The following is a 20,219-nucleotide window of genomic DNA, read 5'->3' on the forward strand; positions in this document are numbered from 1 at the left end:
GGCCAGTTTGAGGCCCTTTTTGGTCTCCCAGAGGCTTGAGGAAGGCTTCTGCAGGCTTTGCAGGCTGAAAACTAGGCCCATTTCATCACTTCCTGTTTTTCCTAAAATACCGGAAGTGACAGCGGGCCTAGTTTTTGGCCTGCAAAACCTGCAGAAGCCTTTCTCAAGCCTCTGGGAGGCCGAAAAAGGCCTCAAACTGGCTGAAAATCAGCGGTGAGGCACAGTGCAGGTAAGGGGGTGGCTGGGTGGGTGGGGATTGTGCACGCATGTGTAGGCTGGTGTGGAAGGGCGCTCATTGCCTTCTGGGTGCTGGCACGTAAGTGCGAGCATGGAAGCGCGTGCACAATATTTGGCAAGGAGCTCAAAAAGGTTAGCCACCACTGGACTAGGAGGACAAAAAGTTGTGAGAGGCGAGCATGTGTACATTGCCGGGAAGAGATCAATCCCCCAAATGAAGGCAGCTCCTCACCACAAAAGTTCATCCAGAAATCCATGTCTTGGTCATATTACAATGAGGTAAAAGAGTGGATTGTCTCCCCAACAGCACAGCCACCTGGCCACCAAGCAGATTTGGTGAGGCCTGCCTTTCCCCATCATACCTTGCAGACGGTGGAAGGAGGCAAAGAGCAATGCTCCGAGGAAAGTTTCAGTGTGAAGACACAGCAATGCAATTCAGCCTTCTGAATTGAAAGAGGAGCTGTCATGCCCCTGTCAGAGTCTGAATCTGAAGAGCTGAAGAACAGCTGATAGGGAGTGGGAGTGTGGCTCCTTGGCTGTGGAGGAAACTGGGGAAGGGCAAAGTACGGCTGGGCAGAACAGGGGAGAGGTAGAGCAAGGGAGGGGGCATTCAGAGGAAGACCCAGGCTCACCCCTCTTAATCCTAGGGCACGCAGGGAGGAACAGAGAAGAGAGCAACATGGGTTGCATGGCTTATGGGGGAGGAAAGGGCCCCGATTCCCTTAATTAGCCACACCTGGGAATGAGAGTTTAAAAGAGATGCAAGCTGAGTGCGGTGTCTGCTGGGAACAAACATGAGTTTATCTTGTGTTGACTATAGTTATCTGTGTTCCTGGCATTCTCCCAACTGAGTTGAATTACTCCCATTCCTTCATGTCTGGAATTCCTTCTCTTCCCCTGCTGGACTAATTATCTCATCTTGCTTTGATTGGACTTATAGTTTTTGTTGATTACATTCTGGACTTGATTCTCTGCAGCCCAAGGCTGTTCCTGGGAGAGTTTTTCTCCAGCCAGAAGGTAACCAGGACATTGGGGGCAAAGTTGGAGCTAATAAAGGGACTCCAACTGATTATCTGACAGGGTTGCCTTTGTGCCACGGCCCTTTGGGTCATCACAGGAGCTGTGATGGGTTAGAGGGGAATGAAAAGTGACTCAAGCAGTTTTCAAGGTTTAATCTGCTGTCTCTTCTTTTCTTCCAGGTAAAATGTGAGTCTAAATTGCCTTTGTCCAAAACCAAAAATAATAACAGCAACTGTAAAAAGGGCTCAAATGAGGATAAATCCAAGATTTCTGTTGGTGAGCAATGCAGAGCAGGTGAACAGGCCTTCCTGGTGGCCCTTTATAAATATATGAAAGAAAGAAAAACGCCCATTGAACGAATCCCCTACCTGGGTTTTAAGCAGAGTGAGTAGTATTTTCATTGCATTTTTTGTGTGACATTTAATGTGCTTGACTTGGTAAGAAGGGACAATGTTAAACGTGATGGGACCCTAATTTTAATTATTTTAATTTTGTATTCTATTTTATTATCCAAATCGTGTTGATATCCCAAGAGGTATTTAGGCCTACCAAAGGTCTGCAGGGCTTTTGGTTTTTCCCAATTACTTTGAGCAACCAATTTGGGGAATGCCATGAAAAAAGCCACACCCTGACCTTCTGCAGCCAATCTGTGTCCAGTTTATACTAAGTGGGCGTCCTGGGACTCGTAGGAATCCAGTTGTTGGCCCTGGATTGGTTCCTAGATGGATTCCTTTTTCATCCCCTATTCCATCAGGCCCTCCAGATCAACTCATCCCTGAAATTTAGTCTGTAATCCTGTCACACTCTCTTGGGGAAAAGTCCCTTTTTCCTAGCAAGACTTATTCTTCAAATTAGCTGGATGAGACTGCATCATTATGTTTTTGAAATGCGTAGCCAAGCCAGAAATAGCTGTAAGAGGCTTCTGTTATTTTCCTCTTTAAAACACAGTGCAGGAGAAAAAAATATTTTAAATCAGTTGGTAGTCATAGTAGTTGCTTGAGTTAAAATAACATTTACTTGCATCCTACCCAGTTTTCACCTTGAAGGAGTGGGGTAGGGGGTGTACAAAACTAAGGAAGGCATTTCAACAAGACCAGGAAATTTGTAAAGTAAATTCCAGATGTGAAAATCTACATTTACTGTATCTGACTCTAACAGCAAAGAACTGTTTCAAGGGAAGACTTACCACTATTTAAAAACAATCGTTAAATTCTGTGTAAGTATCCCATACAATGGATGGAATGATGTCATGAAGGATGTGTTTTGAATCATCAATAAGTTTTACAAATTATTTTAAAGGGCGAGGCTCTTATTTGGAAATACTAGGTATCTGAACTTCTTTTCCCTGTTATGTTGATGCAGAACGTCAAACTGGTTTGCTTTACATAACTATTTACATACCTAATAGCAATTGACACTGATTGCAACAGGCCTCCAGCAGCCATTAGAAGCTTACATAACTCTAAAATGATTACAATGTTTGCTTGAAAAACTAGCTGCTTGAAATAGAAGCAGAATTAATGTGCTATGAACAGCTTTGTTGCATTATGCATTGGATTCCTATTAAATTAAGGCCCGAGTAAGCTTAGAAAGCGCTGCTTTGCTTAGAAAGAGACTGTTGGTGTTCAGTTGCCCAGCGCTGGGGCACAGTCGCCCTGGATGTTCGCCATCGCTTTTCAACAAGACTGAAGCCAGGTTTCCAAGTCCCCAACCCGCAGATATTGGGCTCTTCAGTTCCACCAAATGGGCAAATCCCTGTTCTGGTTGATCCTGATGGGGAGTGTAGTCCAGGAGACTGGCCAGGGGCGTTTTGGGGAGGGCTCCAGAGGAGGGAGAAAGTGCTTGAAGGGGAGCCAAATTGTCTTCTGATGACGAGGACGGTTGTTGATCGCTGTTTTCCAATCTGGACATGGGAAAACAACCTGCTGAGTCAGGAGAATCTGTTTAGACAAAGAAACTCCTCTGGTGGTAAATAATTGTAGTGATACATGCTACCAGCCTCAGTAATGTGTTCTGCTGACCGGAGAACACCCATTTTTAGGTAATATTCATTTGCAGCCTGGAGAAAAAGCTCTTTCGTGGAATGGTATATAATTCACTTGGCGGAGAGAAACTGGCAACCTATGTTTATCCCATTGTTTAAAGTGTGAGTGACCAGGGGGTTTGCAAACAGGAACCTTTTTTAAAAATACATTTGTAACTTAAATAAAAGTATATCAAACGTGCCTTTAAAATAGGGCCTACGTGGAATTATACAGTAATCACACCAAAGGATCCTTCTTTCTGCCTTTGATTCAGACCTCTGATTACTTGCAAAGGGAAAGTGAATCTAGATAACAGAATAACAAAGTTGGAAGGGACCTTGGAGGTCTTGTAGCCGAACCCCTGCTCAAGCAGGAAACTCCATACCATTTCAGACAGATGGTTGTCCGATCTGTTCTTTAAAAATCTCCAGTGTTGGAATTCCCACAACTTCTGGAGACAACACGTTCCACTGATTAATTAGATTTAATAGATCCTGCAGAAAGACTCTGGGTTTGCATGTTTTCTTAGACATTTAAAAGGTGATCAGTTTCCACTATGGCCCAGATTGTAGATCGTGGTGAATTCCAAAACAATGAATAACAATTGGCATTTAGATGCTGAAGGGCACCTATTCAGTGTAACACCAAACTCTCAGCTGTCTAAACGATGCTCAGTCTGATTGCTTTAATTTAGTACCTGCAGTAGAAATCAGCCCTGTTCAGCTAAAGGCAGGAGAAAAGAGGAGAGAGAAAAACATCTGTGGTGAAGATGGAAGGATGCCCTTTCTGATGTTCTTGCAGGGCACCAAGACAGCTGTGAAGTCTCCATCCTTGTCACCTTGGCTGGAAGTTCTTTTTATAGAACCTCTGCAGCTTCTAGGTCAGAGGACTCCAAGCTTGGCAACTTTAAGACTTGTGGACTTCAATTCCCAGAATTCTCCAGCCAGCTAGTTGAAATCCACAAGTCTTAAAGTTGCCAAGTTTGGAGACCCCTGTCTTCACGTGGATTGCTTCAGCTTTTAGAAATTATTTTCATGGCTTCAGTATCTAAAGCTTTGGGCTTTTTTGAAACGCTGGACAGTGGAATGGGCTGGCTCAGTCCTTTTGCCTGAGAGAGGCCTGGCTCTCGTGAAGGCTTAAGAAGTGTCCCTGTAAGTGAAGATCAGTGACCATTCACATGAAGGAAGAGTTGTTTGTCCCATTGCCATGAGGCACTTAAGATTCAGCAAGGATTAGAGCAGGGGGTCCCCAAACTGGGCGACTTTAAGACTTGTGGACTTCAATTCCCAGAATGCTGGGAGCTGAAGTCCACAAGTCTTAAAAGGGCCAAGTTTGGGGACCTCTGGGTTAGAGGGAGCGGGAGCGGCCAGGATCACCAAGCTCAAGGGATTGGCATGAGCATCCTTTGCCAGGACTCCCTCCAGTATTTCCCCAAGGGGTGGCTTGGCAACGCTCCGGCCAAGTGCTGGACACAAGAAAATAGGCCCAGAAATACACCCACCTCTGCCATTCTCCAGATCATTAATGCCTCGATTATAATTGGAAAGAAAGGAATGGGAGCCTTTGCACTCTTAGTTACTCTAGGGCGGCTCTCTACAGGAAACGTGTACCCAGAGCTGAGCTGAGCTGAACCAAAAGGCCTAGAAATTTAGGGCCTAGGCTGAGAGCATTCCCCACTCCCCCTAAGCATCCATACCCTTAGCTTAGAGCAACCTTCCACCATATCCAATCTTGGGGAGATTTGCACCCTGCTGTGGCATCTAGTAGCTCTGGAGGGAATTAGAGGGAAGGCAGAGCCCCCTGGAAGAGTTGCCTTCCCCTAGAACAGGGGTCTCCAACCTTGGTAACTTTATAACTTGTGGACTTCAGTTTCCAGAATTCCTCAGCCAGGATGCTCTGGCTGAGGAATTCTGGGAGTTGAAGTCCACAAGTCATACAGTTGCCAAGGTTGGAGAGCCCTGCCTAGAAGGTCTCACCAGGGTCACCTGTCCCTTACCTGCCCCAGGTGCAGTGCTGGCAGGAGGAGCACATGGGATGCTGGTGGAGGAGCCTTCTGGATCCTAGCCAAAGCTCTTACTCTCGCTTTGTATCTGCTTTCACAATTACGGCTAACTCTCTTAGTTAGGCCACTTTAAGGAAATGCTCTGTTCTTAATTAATCAATGCCTTCGATTTAGGAGCATGTACCACAAAGCCTCCTTTGTTTAATGGAGGAAATACTGATTATGTCTTATCCTGGAGGAAGTAATTGTTTTCTAATACCTGTAACTGGATCTAAGTAGAAGGTTCCCCTTGTGGTTTTTAAAAGAGGGGTATATGTGCAAAGGGCAGAGTTTGCACTTTTGAATTATGTAAATATGTTTCACAGACTGTTTCCCCGTTTTTGTCTAAATGTGATTATTGTTTTTCTTGCTTCATTGTCAAAGAAAGATTGTTACATTTGCATTTCTTGGAAAGATGGTTAATGCAATGCTTATCTCAATGCTTATTGTCCCTCTAACAGTTAACCTTTGGACTATGTTTCAAGCTGCTCAAAAACTGGGAGGATATGAAACAGTAAGTGTTGAAGTAACTTCAGAGAGAGAAAAATTGGGCACTTAATTTTCTCATGTTTTTGCCATGTGTGCATTAAATATATTTTTTTTAAAAAAATCCACAGTTCAGCAGAAAACACTTTGAATTTATGGGGTTCTCTTTTGGAAGCAGTCTGAATTAATTCCAGGCTTGGCAAAACTGTAAACTTGTAGTTAAAAAAAAAAAGAAAGCTAAAAAACCCAACTCTGAGTGGAAAACATACGTAACTCTTCCTTGTCAAGGAAATTGTTTGGGTTTGTAATTTTTTCCTATGTTAAGAGAGGGATATTCTTGTAAAACTAGCCAAGATTGCGTAAAAGAACATTTGCCTTGGCATAGTCCCTGACATCTGCTCTTGTCAAATGTGGGAAATGTATTAAATACTTTAAAAAGCAATCGGCCATGTCCATTACAGTGTAGTGTACTGCAGTGTCTGTTCTTGTTTTGAATGGTAACAGCCTTTTGCAGAAGAGGGTCAGGCCATATAAACAGGAAGTTATCTAAAGTTTAAAATTAAGTGGGGAGGGAACACGATGCACTGATCCTTTTTATCAACTAACAGTATCTGACACGGATTTTATTTTTAGCTCTTGGGGAAAATTGATGGTTGCGGATTTTACAGCATATGTCCCAAACCAACAAATATTGGAGTCACAAACTGTGATTAAGATCTTAAAAGGAGAAGAAAGAACTGCCTGATATGAGGGAGGGAGGGAGAAAGAGAGAGATGGCATCTGTAACAAGATCCAGTTGACATAAAAGGTTTATCACTGGAAATGTTTTCACTGCCTCAGATTAATTGGAGCCTTCTTGAGGCAGCTGGATTCCAAACACACTGACCTGGGTGTATGGAAAACTCTAGTTTCTGAACCGTTTGTTTAGAAAGCATACAGCTTGGCTGCCCTTAAGTTACAATGAAACAATAGATAAAACCAGAAACGTATTTAAACAAAACAGCAAATCATCCTAGAACTAGTAAGAAAAAGTGCATTGTTTCATTTTAATAACTATGATGCTAATGGATGTTGAGATGCTTTTGTTATTACAGGAAATAATGAATGCATACAATCAGTTTTTTTAGCTCGCCCTTTAATTGACATTTGCTCCTTTCGTTTCAGTCTTCTTGCGTGGCTAAATCTGTTCTTATTTATTCAAGAGTAATCTCTATTAAATTTAGTAGGTCATGCTTTGAAGGAAAATTGCAAGTTTAATATGGTTACTGCCATACTTAAAATATGAAATGAAAACACCGTAATTAACGCTCTGTTCCAAAGCATGAGGCAAGAAGCTTGACTTTCTCTGGGGGATGGTGCTTGAGTTACCCAGGGCCAGCTTAAAAATTGGTGTCCCTTTGAATTAACAAATCAAACAGATTCCCATCACCCTATCCCCAAAGGGTTCTGGGTCACAGAGACAGGAATGGATTCCCAAACAAGGTGCCAAAATGGAAACTGGAAATTAATCAGGGAGGATTCTAAACATAGCAGGCATATTGTGTGCTTGAACACAATAGCTTGGATTTTCTGGCTCTTGTTTAGCACAGACTGACAATATTTGAAGTTGCTTTGAGCCTATGAGCATTTGGGTGCAGGAAGCAACATTTCCCACCTCAACTAGCAAAAGAGGTTAAAAAAACCCCATCTATTTTGCAACAGACATTAAATCCCAAATTAAGCCAGTAGAATCAGAGGAACTCTCCCGATTTTGGTCTCTTTGTCCTCCTTTCAGTTTAGCACAGGGGTCTCCAACTCTGGCAACTCTTAAGACTTGTGGACTTCAACTCCCAGAGTTCCTCAGCCAGATCGTCCACCAGTCTTAAAGTTGCCAAGGTTGGAGACTCCTGGTTTATCAGCTTCTCAACTTGTTATAATTTTAAGGAACTCCGTTCCTTATAGAGTCTTCAGTGCTCCATCCATTTCTTAGTAGACTCTCCTATTCCGGAAAGCTTTTCAAACTTGGTTTTAGGGTTGATCTGATTTTAATAAGCATCTATTTTAATGCTGCAATCGCACATACTTTATTCGCTGGAGGAAAGAAAAGAAAAGCTTTTGTTTAGAAAAGGAAACCATTTGTTGGACCTGCTTTCGCTGGGCTTTAAGTCAAGCGCACTTTGGGCCGGGGCTTTATTGTCAGCAAGGAATGCTGATGATGTCCCAGGCTGGTTGCTACGGGACCAGCTGTCTTTCAGGGAGGGAGAGACCTTCTCACAGGAGTGAACATACCCGTTGAAAATGCATCCCATTGATGGTTAAAACCTTCCCCAAGTGCTAGAGGTACAGACAAGAAGAAAACCTGAGCCGTGGAGCTGGAAGTACAAAAGAGGAAGCTTAGCAGCTCCCAGAAAATGTTGCTGAGGACACGACTGCAGGAGTTGATGAAATAGCGGCCAAACTGATTGGCATCTCCTTCCTCCTTGAGGTTGGTGCAGAAGAGGCAGCAAAGCCAAAGGCCTGGAAAAGACCCATTGATGTTGGCCCGTTTATGACGGTGAAAGGGGGCTGCTGGAGAAGGCTCCCCAAATGCAGAGCACAAGATGTTGCCATTCAGACTTCCTCAGCAGCTGGACATAGAACTGCCAGAAATGGCAGCTGAATACCGGAAAGGCATTCGTGACTGAAATCGCAGTGCTAGCATTACGGAAAAGACACGGGCGCTTCAAAAAGATGTTGACTTTTGCTTTGTTGCTTCTACAAAGGACGTTGGCTGATGTCTGTCCCACCAGCAGATTGGGTCTTCTCCTTTAAAAACTATGATCGCCAAGAAGGAGGAGGAGGAGGAGGAGGAGGAGGAAGAAGAAGAAGAAGAAGAAGAAGAAGAAGAAGAAGAAGAAGAAGAAGAAGAAGAAGAAGAAGAAGAAGAAGAAGAAGAGGAGGAGGAGGAGGAGGAGGAGGAGGAGGAGGAGGAGGAGGAGGAGGAGGAGGAGGAGGAGGAGGAGGAGGAGGAGGAGGAGGAGTGGGAAAGGTTTATGGAGCAACGGAATGGTTCAAGGTTGGGAAAGGAATGTGCAAGATCTTATACCAATGCTTTAACTTAAACAAATCACAAGAATCGTTGAGTTAGACAAAGCAGAAATTCAGGTGAAAACTGCTGATGAAACCAGGAAGGCTGAAAATGAGAAAGATTTGGGAATCTTTTGTTGAAAGTGAAAGGAGAGAATGCAAAATCCCGTCTGCTGCTCAACATCTTAAAAAAATCAAAATTCAAAAGATTATGTTAACAGGAAATGCCAGCCCAAAGCAAATAGGGAGAGAAGAAGTTGAATAGTAACAGACTTTATTTACCCTCCTAGGATAAAGTTTGCAGAGGGATGGCAGCTACAGCCATGCAACAAAGAGACATTTGCTACTTGGGAGAGAGAATAGGGGAAATTGACACAGAATGTTAAACTGCTGAGACATCACATGGACAACCACAGTATGTATTGTCAAACCCATGCCTGCTCAGTTGTGACATATGGCTTTGAAAGATAGACCATCAGAAAAGCTAAGCAAAAAAAGATGAATGCTTTTAAATGTTGGTACGGGAGAAAATGGTTGACAGAAGCTTGGACAGCCTAAAGAACCAATCAATCATTCAACTCCAGATGAAGTCACACGGGGGTCCTCTCTAAAAGCACTAAAAAGGAAGCTAAAACTGAGATACATTTTAGGTACATAATGCAAAGGTGGGAGTCCTTGGAACAGGCTCTGGTGCTTGGTGGAATTGTAGGCAATGAAAAACAGGTGGACAGAAGGCAATTTGGCCAGGTGCCATCACAGATAATGGCCCAAGCAAAACCTTCCAATCCTGGTGAAAGGATGCTTGTTGGATCATGAAGTCTTACAAGCAACTGAACAATAAGAAGGCAATAATACTTAAGAGAGAAAAAATAGTAAAGGCACAGTGGCTTTGAATTATGTGCATTTCAGAAACAGCATGTAAAAAAGTTGTGACAGCCTGTTTTGCAAATAGAAATAACTATGAAGTAGTACCTGCACCTTTAATTAAAGCTGAGTACTGTGTTTATATCGTCACAACGGAAATTGTCAAATATTATGTTATATACTACATATACCCACCAGCCGAAGACAAATTTGTGAGGTGTTCCAAAATGCCACGAGTTGATGCAGATGTATATTTAAAATAGGACATTTCTGTGTTGGGAATTAATTGTATATTTATTTTCAATTAATTCAATTTTGTACAAGAAAAGAACTATCTGATAGGAGAGTTTCGTTTGCAAGGGATTTAAGTGAAAATCTCGTGTTCCAGATGTCTCCGTTTGAAGGTGGATGGAACCTTCTCTAAAATAGGGAATACATTTTCGAGCAAGGATCATTTTAACGAAGGGTATTCAATCTAAAGACAGAAATGCAAACAGCCAGGGTTCAACATGCAGCCTTAGTTATCAAGTGCCTGACTTCAGAGACTTGGAATCCCTGTTTTCTCACACTGTCCATGATTTGGGGGTAAACCTGCAAGACCTGGCACCTCAGAAGTGATTTTTCCCCCCTCAAATATCACGTGAGATGATTGTCTGCGATGTTCTGCCTGAGGACGGCATTGCCCACAAGCCATGGCTCATTTGCTGCATGGCAAAGTCAGCGCAAACCTCCTCTCCTCCTTCTCCTGCAGGAATTGGATGCTGGGCAGCACCCACCATTCCATCCCTCAAGGAAAGAGCTCCCGGCATGAATGGGGAGAAAATGAAACGAATCCACAGACTGAATGGGGAACCCGCTTCTCTGAAGCCGGCACCAGGCTCTGAAAAAGCAGCCTCATCACTGTCCCCTCTTTTCAAGGAAAAGCCCCTGCCCCAGAGGAAGAAAGAGACATCCACCCCCTACACAGCCTTTTGTGTCGGTGTGCAAGGCCACCGTGGCTTTGGAGGCACCGGTCCTTCCCTCCTTCGCAGTCAGAGTTCAGTGGGCACCGAAGAGTAGCTGCCAAGCCCAGAGGCCTGGTCCTGGCAAAATATCCATCCGATAGGCAAGTTTAGTGAGTCTTCATTCCCACCAGGCAAGGCTAGAAAGAAGAGATACAGGGGAATATATAGTTTGCCCACATATAAGCCAGTTCTACCTAACCTCAAATATTTCAGGTTACAGTTGAACAAAGAGGCATTTTGATTTAATCTCCATCCGAAAGAGGTAGTGATTATGGCTAAGGAGAAGACAAAGATAACATTGTTTGTCTGAAATTATAGTATTACCAAGTGACACGTGTTTTGCTTCTGACGCTTGCTTTTTTGCAAAGAAGGCATTTTATCTTTATGCAGAACAGGAAGTGCACCATTTGTTCTGTAGAGTACTAATTAATTCTCCCATTCGTCTCCTTTTTAGATTAAAATTATAACCCTTCCCCCACCCACCCACCTCCACTGCCAATTTGAAAACTTTGGGCCTTGATTTCCTTTGGTTCTGACATCTGATCAGCAGCACCAGCCCCTTTTAAGCACCCACAATCTTTGCTCCCCAGAGCTGGAGACCCCACTGTAGTCTGCAAAATAGAACTGATTTTCTGTCCGTCCATCCGTCCGTCCCCCATCATTTTCTCTTCCTTTTCTACGCTCCTTCTTTTGTCACACATGCTGCCTCATATCAAGCTTTTCGTCCCCTCCTGTCCTATTCTAAAGTCATTTGGACTGTATAAAATAATGAAGACCCCGTCCAGTTCTTTTGCCACGTCTTCCATCTGTTTCTCTGTTAATCCTATTTCCTGTACAAAGGTCAGACACATAAAAGTCACCGCTTGCAATTTAACATGTTATCAGATGTTTGTTTTCTTTTATTTAGCCAATTCTAGGACATAGTTCAGATATTAATCTTAGAGAGTGTTTAGATTTCATTACCATTTGATCTATATATTTCACTAGCCCAGATGAGTGAAAATAAACAGCTTGTATCAAGTTACACAAATTGCATTTCTGGATGGATTTAGTGGAGAATGTGATGGATTGAGGCTTCCATTGTAGTTCCTTTTCACTAACTCAATGAAATAATTCTGCAGTCATTATTTATGCTGAGTTTGGGATTCATATTTATAATTCACCAAGAGATTTCTCTGAAAGCAGTTAATGCTCTCAGTGACTGAATGCTTTCTCCCACCCGCAACCCAAGAAATTACATACGCAGAATAGTCAGACTGCTTACTAAGGAGACAGAAACAAAACGCAATTCCAGGAAAAAAAAAATAGGGGCAGGTGAAATAAATGTGCAAGGTGTTGTGTGCAGTAGGGATCCAGGTTAGCTTATTCTGCACTGGCTTCGTGGCTTGCACTTCCTGCTGCCTCATATGTCTCACAGGTACATTTGTTGCTGCACCCACATGCACACGCACACACACACACACACACACACACACACACACACACACAATCTGTGAAGATGCAAGATTAAATTTTCCATTGCCACTTTTGCAGATCACAGCCCGTCGACAGTGGAAACATATTTATGACGAATTAGGTGGGAACCCCGGGAGCACCAGCGCAGCCACTTGCACACGCAGACATTATGAAAGGTAAGAGAGCAGCCCATGAAATGCTTATCTAATAAATAAGGACAATTTAGTCGGGGAGCCTTCAAAGGCTTTCGCACAGAATTGGCTGGAGGGGCCCGGAAGGCTCTTTCCTCCAGTCCCTGCAAGGGCTTCCACGCCCGTGTTAATCCTTTGGTGGGCCTTGATTTCCACCTGTGTTTGTTTCTTCAGTCAGAAAGCCAAAGGCTGGCTTCTGGTTTCTTTCATTTCTCCAAAGCTTTTATTAGCCCGAAGCTCCAACAATTAAGCAACAGGGCACCAATGGGAGATATTTTAGAGATCTGATTGGCTCTGGGTTGCCTTTTTTTTAAAAAATATGCAGATATATGTAAATGCAGCAACAGTGAGCTTGTTTGTTCCACTCAGGAGAGGGCGAGATTGCGTGCATTGAGATTGATGGGACCGTTGCATATTCCTTATTCTTTTTTTCCTTCTGTAGCTATCAGCCATTTATCTTTTGAAATGTGAAAGACTTGCAGTTTTATAAGCATTGATTTTATACCCTGAGTTAATAATACTTTCCAAAGCTGGGTATCCAACATACATCAGACAACATGATACGGCTGTGCTGCTTTCTTAAAAGAATTTTTTTTTTAAAAAAAAATATGGCCATTAATAAAACATGCCCGCTTTGAAGCTCTGAAAGCACAATGTGATCTCATGCTCCAAATCACTAACCAGTTGCTGGAGGGGCCGAGGCAGCTTGTGCTGAGCTCTGCACATGGGTCACCGGCCAAGCGGCAGGGCCTCTCCCCAAGTCTTGATCCGTTAGCCACACAGGTGCAAGAGAGGTGCTAGTCCTCATCAAGGGCAGTTGTGTCACATTCTGGGAGAAACCTGGTCTGCTTGGGAAATAAAGAGCTGGGAAAGGGGGCTGCCCAGCTCTAACAGCGCTAAGGAAGGGAGGCCAGGTTGTCTCTCGGCGCCCTTTGGGTTTGGGGGATTTTGGGCCCTTCCTATCTGAGGCCAGCCTTGGACTGTCACCTCCAGGGGAAATTAGAGTCCTTTCTTTTATGAGTTTTTCCTCCCGGCTGACTTCACTCGATGAGTAAAGGAACAGAGGCCTCCATCCCATACAAGGTTCTGAACATCTGAACGGATTGGTCAATAACTATTTGAAACCCATCTTCTGCCCAGCTAAGCAGGGCTGGCTCCAGTGAGGAGCTGGACAAAGACGCCCCAGGATGGGCATGTGAAGCCCAGGGAGGAGGGGGGGTCACGAAAGCTGTTGGGGAAAGAAGGACAAAGCACCCCGTCCTCTTGCGGGGAAACCCTTCCCAGATGCTACCACATCTTTGCGAGAAGCCCGGTGCGACTTGGCATCTTCTTAATGCTCTGAATTGCAAGGGAGCAGCCCCTGACCTGCAGGTGGGTTCAGTCCCGAGGCTGAAGAGCATCAGCTTCCTGTCCAAAGTTATGAAAAAGGAGGAGGAATCGTGGCCTGTCCAGCCTGGGGCTCCCCCTCCGCTGCTTGTTCTCTCCAAACCCGCCTCCTCTTGGTTCCCCTTCTGCCATCTTTAATCCCCAAATTATGAACACACACACACACACACACAAACACACAAACACACAGAGAGCCTGTATTGTGGAGGCAGCCTCTGCTCTGCCCCCAGACAGGCAGAAGAAGATGGTTTTGGGGACACTTTGTTGGCGTATTCCTGTTGTGGCTGGTGGCGGCTGTGAGTTTCCTAAGTGGTGTTCTGGACAGGCATCAGGACCTTTTGTGGGCCTTCTTAAGGAGTGTCAGTGCAGGCCGCTCAGCGGACCTTTCTGTGGGATCCTTTACGGTGCACAAACGCAGAATCATCGCCGCAGCTCCAGCTGCTGTCGGTTGTCTTCAGTCGGTGCAAACCCTTCACCAAAAGGTCTTTGCCAGCCCAGTTTGGCTTCCAGCCTCCGCCTCTGCCGGGTTTCAGCGTCAGTAGCAGCTCTTGCCTGTGGTGACCTAGTGCTCTACGTAGATGCTTAGACTGCAGGTGATGTCCTAGCATTATCAGGTAGAAAATGCGCCCCCCCAGGGAGGAGACGTTGCTGTGGTCCCAGTTCCTCACGCACAAAGTGCACAAGGCACTATGTTGATTGTGCGGCTTTATTTCTCCGCTGGGATCGCCTCAGGCAGGGGTCTGCAACCTTAAACACTCAGAGAGCCATTTGGACCCGTTTCCCACAGAAAAGAAAACACCGGGAGCCAAGAATTTAACCACCGGTGTGACTGGGTGGGTGTGGCTAACTCTGCATCACTCACTCCCCCCCCCAGTCACCTCCTGCCCTGGAATATGGAGCGAGTTCATTATTCCTTCAGTCAGTCAATTAAATCAATTTCTATAGCTACCAAACTCATCCATTAAACCTAATATAGGCCTGATTTGATTTGTCCTTGCTGTGATGCGTGTGTGTGGTGTGTGTGTGTATATGCAGAAGAATCCCAAAGGATTTGCTCTTGAGTAAATGCACCTCTTTGCACTGAAGGGGGCTTGGGCAGGACTGCATGTGATTTGCCATTCATCCTTTCCCCCCCCCTCCACCCTCTAGGATGAAAAGTGGGAAGGATATTCAGAAATTTTGAAGGAAAGAAACAAGTGGAGCTGAACTTTTTAGATATTTGATGTGGCTCACTCTGCCTTTCTCATTTGTCATAGGCACATTTGTCCATGAAATCTCACACCATATTTGGTTTAAGTGCGTATCATTTATTAGCATCTCATGGCAAACTTAATAAATGAAATCAATAAGTATTCAATAGCATTGACAAAACCAGCTTACATGCTCACATCCTGTGATGACACCTTTAAGGCCACCAAACATCTCCCTCTTGCCTCTCCCAGGTCCTTGGGGAAGAATTCAAGGGTTGGACAGAAATTCCACGTCCAGTCTGGACATCTGGATGACTGGGTGACCAAGCATAATAATAATAGCAGCAGATGCTAGATGCTGTCACACGCCAGCTCTCAAATCCTGTCAAACAGCAGTTCATCACAGTGAAACAAAAATATTACATACTATTGCACACCAGTTATCAATCTTGTCAAATCCTAAGTGCCATTGCATGCCAACTTATGAAAACTGTCAAATGCCATCTGTCAAATCTGAAGTACTGATATTGATGTTTAAAATCAAGTGTGTTGATTTGCAGACCTTAGACCTCAATTGCTTGATGCCTGTTGGAATTCTGAGGGAAATTTCAAGTCACGTTCATGATATAAACCTAAAACCCAAGACAAGAGAAAGGTTGGTGTTTTATTTGTCCTCTCCATCAGGACTTACTAGGGTTGGCCAGGCCAAGCTCTCCCGCACAGGTGCCTCTCTCTGTGTTCCTGGAAGGACCAAGGTCCAGGTTTTTTGTGTAGGTTTCTCCAAATTGTGATCGTAAGGTTTGGTCTGGCCATGAACTCTGCCTGGAGATGTACCCCGCGTGCTAAACCACCGTGATTTGTTGAATCAGTCCTATTGGGCTGAGTCACAGAACATACTAAAGGAAAAATATCTCAATGAGATTATGATTTAGGACTGCAGGATGCAAGCCCAGCCTCCGTTTGCTTGCATATATTTTAGTGGCTTGTAAATTCCTTCTCTTATCTGAATATTTCTATTCTTAAGGCCTTTCTTTGCACTATGGCAAATTTATTTTTGGCCACATAATCCCATTGCATAATGCTACCATCGCACCTGGTAGCTCCTCTCTGCTAGCATTCTGTGGATCTGGGGCACTCAGAAACGTTACTCACTCGAGGAAGATGATTTCCTTTGGCTGTTTCTTGGAATAAGCCTCAGGGCTGGTTAGCAATGTTCATAAGTGAAAACATGCTAAACCTTTGGACCGGGATCTGTGAACAGGAGGGAGGACTTGGTGCTCCCAGCACAGCCAAATAGCTGGTCTTTTCTTCACTGCTTCAGCTGATTTTGTGGCCTAAAGATCTTCCTTTTAGCAGGAGGCTCCTTCGCCTGCACAACAGCCGGGGATTGCTTCGGGCACAGGTCGGAGGCTGGTCCTCTTCCAGTGTCCAGCCTTCTTCTCACCCTGGGAGAAGGGAAGGGTTTGGGCACCGTGAACTCCTGGGGAAGTCGACCAGGAGCCACTAAGAATTTGCAACAAGTGGAGCAGGAACCTTCTCCTAGATTGCAGGAAAAACTGCACCCAGTGTCAGTCCTGCCCCAACTTTGTCCCTTAAGTAAGAACGACCCTCAGCTCCATTCGGTGTGAAAGGTTTACTTTACTGAAGGCCAAGTGGATTACAGTATTCAGTAGAGCGTTAACTTCCCTAGTTAACTTTTCCCTGTTTGCCCCTTCCCCTTGGTGATCCCTCATTCTCCAATCCTAGTCCTATAAAATGTTTTGGGAATGGTCTTTTCGGTTGTAGAACAGGCAGTTTGTGTTTCAAGAAGTTTAATCAAAATGCAGTTAAAAGTCATAAGCCATCATTGGGAGTGTGTGTGTGTGTGTGTACGTACACACACACACACACACACACCATAACAGGAACCGGAAATTGCCCCACAGGAGCAGATAGAGGTAAATCCTAAGAGAGGCAGGAAATACATCACAGAACTATGGAGATGAATGCTAGAGAGGGATCGTGCTACCTACACAGCAGACATAACTCCTATAACAGTTTGGAGGTGCATGCCTTTCCCACCTGTCTGACCTTGAAGTTATGTCTCTAAAAGATATGATGTTAGCCTCCCCATAACTCCTATCTAGCTCCCTGCCCCCAAAGTTCACGGCAGACTGGCAGCTAGCAAATGTGAAGCACAGGCAACCAGTTCTATTCACACAACCAAGCTGGGCTGAAAGGGAAACGGAGTGCTGAAAGAACTACGAAGACATATTGCTCCTTGGTGAAGAAACTGAATATGCAATGTCCAGATCGGAAAGTTGATTTAGTTAAGGCCTTAGAGATAACTCTGGAATAGGAAGTTGAAGAATTCCTTGGAAGAAAGCGGTGGCAACCCTTTCCACATTCTGGCTGAGAAAAAGATCAGGATGAATGCTAAAGACACACACACACCCAGCATCCCACATGGCTCAGAGGAAAGGGCACTTCGTTGCTTGAAGCAAATTGCCCGGTTTTGACGAGGCTTCCTCCTAAGGAATTCAGCATTTGAATGCAGCCTTGCAGGTTCATGGAACACTTTATATCAGGGGACTCCAACCTTGGCAACTTTAAGCCTGGCGGACTTCAACTCCCAGAATTCTGGGAGTTGAAGTCCGCCAGGCTTAAAGTTGCCAAGGTTGGAGATCCTTGCTTTATATGGTTTGGCAATCCTGCATAAAATTGGGAATGAGGAAGGAAAAGTATAAATGCTGGAAGGAGTAGCCCCCTCTGCAGAAAATGGAGCTTCTTCTCTTTTGCCTCTTTGTGGGTGCAGATCCCTCTGGCTACTCCATCCTTCTCACCAGCCTCTCAGCAGAACGGAAATGGGGTCAGGATGTGTATTAATCTCTTGATGCCCATGCCAAGGGCTGGTAGGTCTTCTTTTTTTCCCCAAAGAAACGTTTTAAGAACTAGGAATTTGAACGTGGTTTTCTGACATCACAGCACCAACCCTGGGCAGAGTTTAAAAGCTATCATGCGAAGCGCCTGTAGGCCAAACAAGGAATAATGGATGGAAACGGAACAAGAAGAGATTCAACCTGGAAATAAGGAGAACTTTCTGACAGTGAGAACCGTCAACCCATGGAACAGAAGTTGCCCTCGGAAGTTGTGGGAGCGCCATCACTTGAGACTTTCAAGGAGAGATTGGACTGCCATTTGTCAGAAATGGTGTAGGGTCTCCTGCTTTGGCGGGGGGTTGGACTAGATCAGGGGTCTCCAACCTTTTGGATCTCAGGGACCACCAAACTCAGAATTTTAAATCCTGCAGACCAGAGAGCCTGGGAAAATTCCCCAAAAAGTCTGCAGAAAAATTCCCCACCTCGTTTTCCTACCAATCGATCATTCTTTATTTGGGATCGCAGGATACCGTCTCCAGCTCTGTTCTCAGGGGGAGAGAGAGAGAGAGAAAGGGAGAGACTTTTGGCTTCATGCAAGGAAAGCAGCAGAAGCAGAAGTTTTTCTTTCTCTCCCCCAAACTCTGCCAGAAATGAGTCTTTTTGAGACTTGTCGTGCTGGTGCAGCCTCTTGGAGCAGGAGGCCTTGCAGGGTCCCAAAGACTCATTTCTGGCAGAGTTTGGAGGAGAGAAAGAAAGACTTTTGCTGCTTTCCTTGCATGCAGCCAAAAGCAGAAGAAAGAAGCAGAAAGAAGCAGCCTGGTGGCCAGATGAGGCGCATGGGGCAAGTTCCCACCCTCCGCCCTTTCCACCCTCTCCTCACTACCTCGTGTTGTTCGCAATGCAAGTGACACAAGCCTTGTGTTCCCACGGGCCATGTGCGCGGTCCAGCCTTGTGTTCCCGCGCAGCCTGGATTAATTGCTTTCTCTGCGGACCACCAGTGGCCCCCGGCCTACTGATTGATGGCCATTGGACTAGATGACCTGCAAGGTCCCTTCCAATTCTGATGACCTGTTATCATTGAATATCCTCGCCTCTTTCAACAGAAAAGCCCTGTAATACTCTACGGAGTGAAGGCATCTCCAGCCTTCTTGCAGTGGGGCCCTTAGGTAACTAAAAGCAGGCCAATAAAAGCCTATTGACTAAACGCAGATCTGCCCAAGTCTCCAGTTCTACTGGGTTGGTCTTTGACACCAGCTGAGCGAAGGAGGCTGTCTCCAGGAAAATCCAGCCATTCCTGGATGGTGCTGAGGTCCCCCATCAAGAGAGCAAGAACGGGAGGATCAATTTTTTGCTGTGGTGTTTTGTCCCACTTGGATAAATAACAAGAAGCTCTCTAACTTCCATTGCTGTCCCCAGGGCTTTATCATTAAGCTTAAACAACGGCACCCGTCAAGCCTGTCACTGAATAAACATCTTTTCAATTATGTGAGCAATGGATGCTTTAACAAAAGAACCATTGAACAGTCTGAAAGTATGTTTCTCTCCTCCCCTCACCAATAAGTACAAAAAGAAAATTAAAATTAAATCTCTAGCGGTGGAAGAATGCAATTATTAAAGCAGACCCTTAAGTCTGTATTCCAAGAATCTTCCCATCAGTTTAAAACAATACCCACTAGTCCCTGAGAAGGGATGATGATCTCCCATCCAAGCCCTGAACAGCTAAGCAAGATCATGCTTAGCTTCCAGCTCAGACCAGGTCAGCCAGTTGCTACCTGCTGCTGAAATCAATATCTCTAAAAGCCTTAGATTAGGGAAGATGAACAGCCGACTGAAAATGATCAAACATTGGTATCTCCCAATTGATTCTGTTTTGTAAGATCAAAACAAGTTTTGTTCTATCTGTTTCTGCTGAATATCTGCAAGACGTTCCTTTTTGGAAGGCTTTAGAGGAAGCAGATGGCTAGTAATGAACACCTACATTTCTTTGCTTTTTTAATCCTATTTTTAAGGGTTTGGATCATTTCCATAGGGAGAATTAATGATTTATTATTTATGTCCATACAGCTATCTCTGTCTCTTAGAAATAATTACCTCCAGAGGCAATTGAAATTCTGCCTTATCATGTTTCCATTTGTCATACTGAATTCTAGTGTTTGTCTCTTTTCCTTGATGCAAGAGGCTACAGGGACCGGTTATCATGGCGGAGGTCTTAGCAGGTGGCTGAAGTTTAGATGTCAGACTTTGGGCCACCGAGTGACCACCCGCTGGCAGACTCTTCCAGATCTGGAGTTGACACCCTGATTGATGACTCGGAAGCAAATCCGCTGCTTCTCCGGTCCTGATTGGCCTAGAAGGGCCGCAACCCACTCAAATAGTTGTCTTCCCCAACCCTTGGAAGCCAGGATGGAGCTGAAGCT

At 44.7% G+C, this 20,219-nt stretch overlaps 1 protein-coding gene across 2 annotated transcripts in view; it reads left to right on the top strand.

The window, feature by feature from the left end:
* ARID5B (AT-rich interaction domain 5B) overlaps positions 1-20,219 on the top strand; it is a 133,835-nt gene that overhangs the window by 103,382 nt on the left and 10,234 nt on the right. For both annotated transcript variants that reach the window (XM_087932272.1, XM_087932273.1), the window contains 3 exons: positions 1,437-1,641; positions 5,784-5,836; positions 12,255-12,352. In XM_087932272.1, the coding sequence (XP_087788398.1) occupies positions 1,437-1,641; positions 5,784-5,836; positions 12,255-12,352 (356 nt within the window). The remainder of the gene's footprint in view (positions 1-1,436; positions 1,642-5,783; positions 5,837-12,254; positions 12,353-20,219) is intronic.

The sequence above is a fragment of the Pseudonaja textilis genome, chromosome 4 (genome assembly GCF_049901715.1).
Source record: "Pseudonaja textilis isolate UNSWEBS1 chromosome 4, rPseTex1.2, whole genome shotgun sequence".
NCBI classification, from domain to species: domain Eukaryota; kingdom Metazoa; phylum Chordata; class Lepidosauria; order Squamata; family Elapidae; genus Pseudonaja; species Pseudonaja textilis.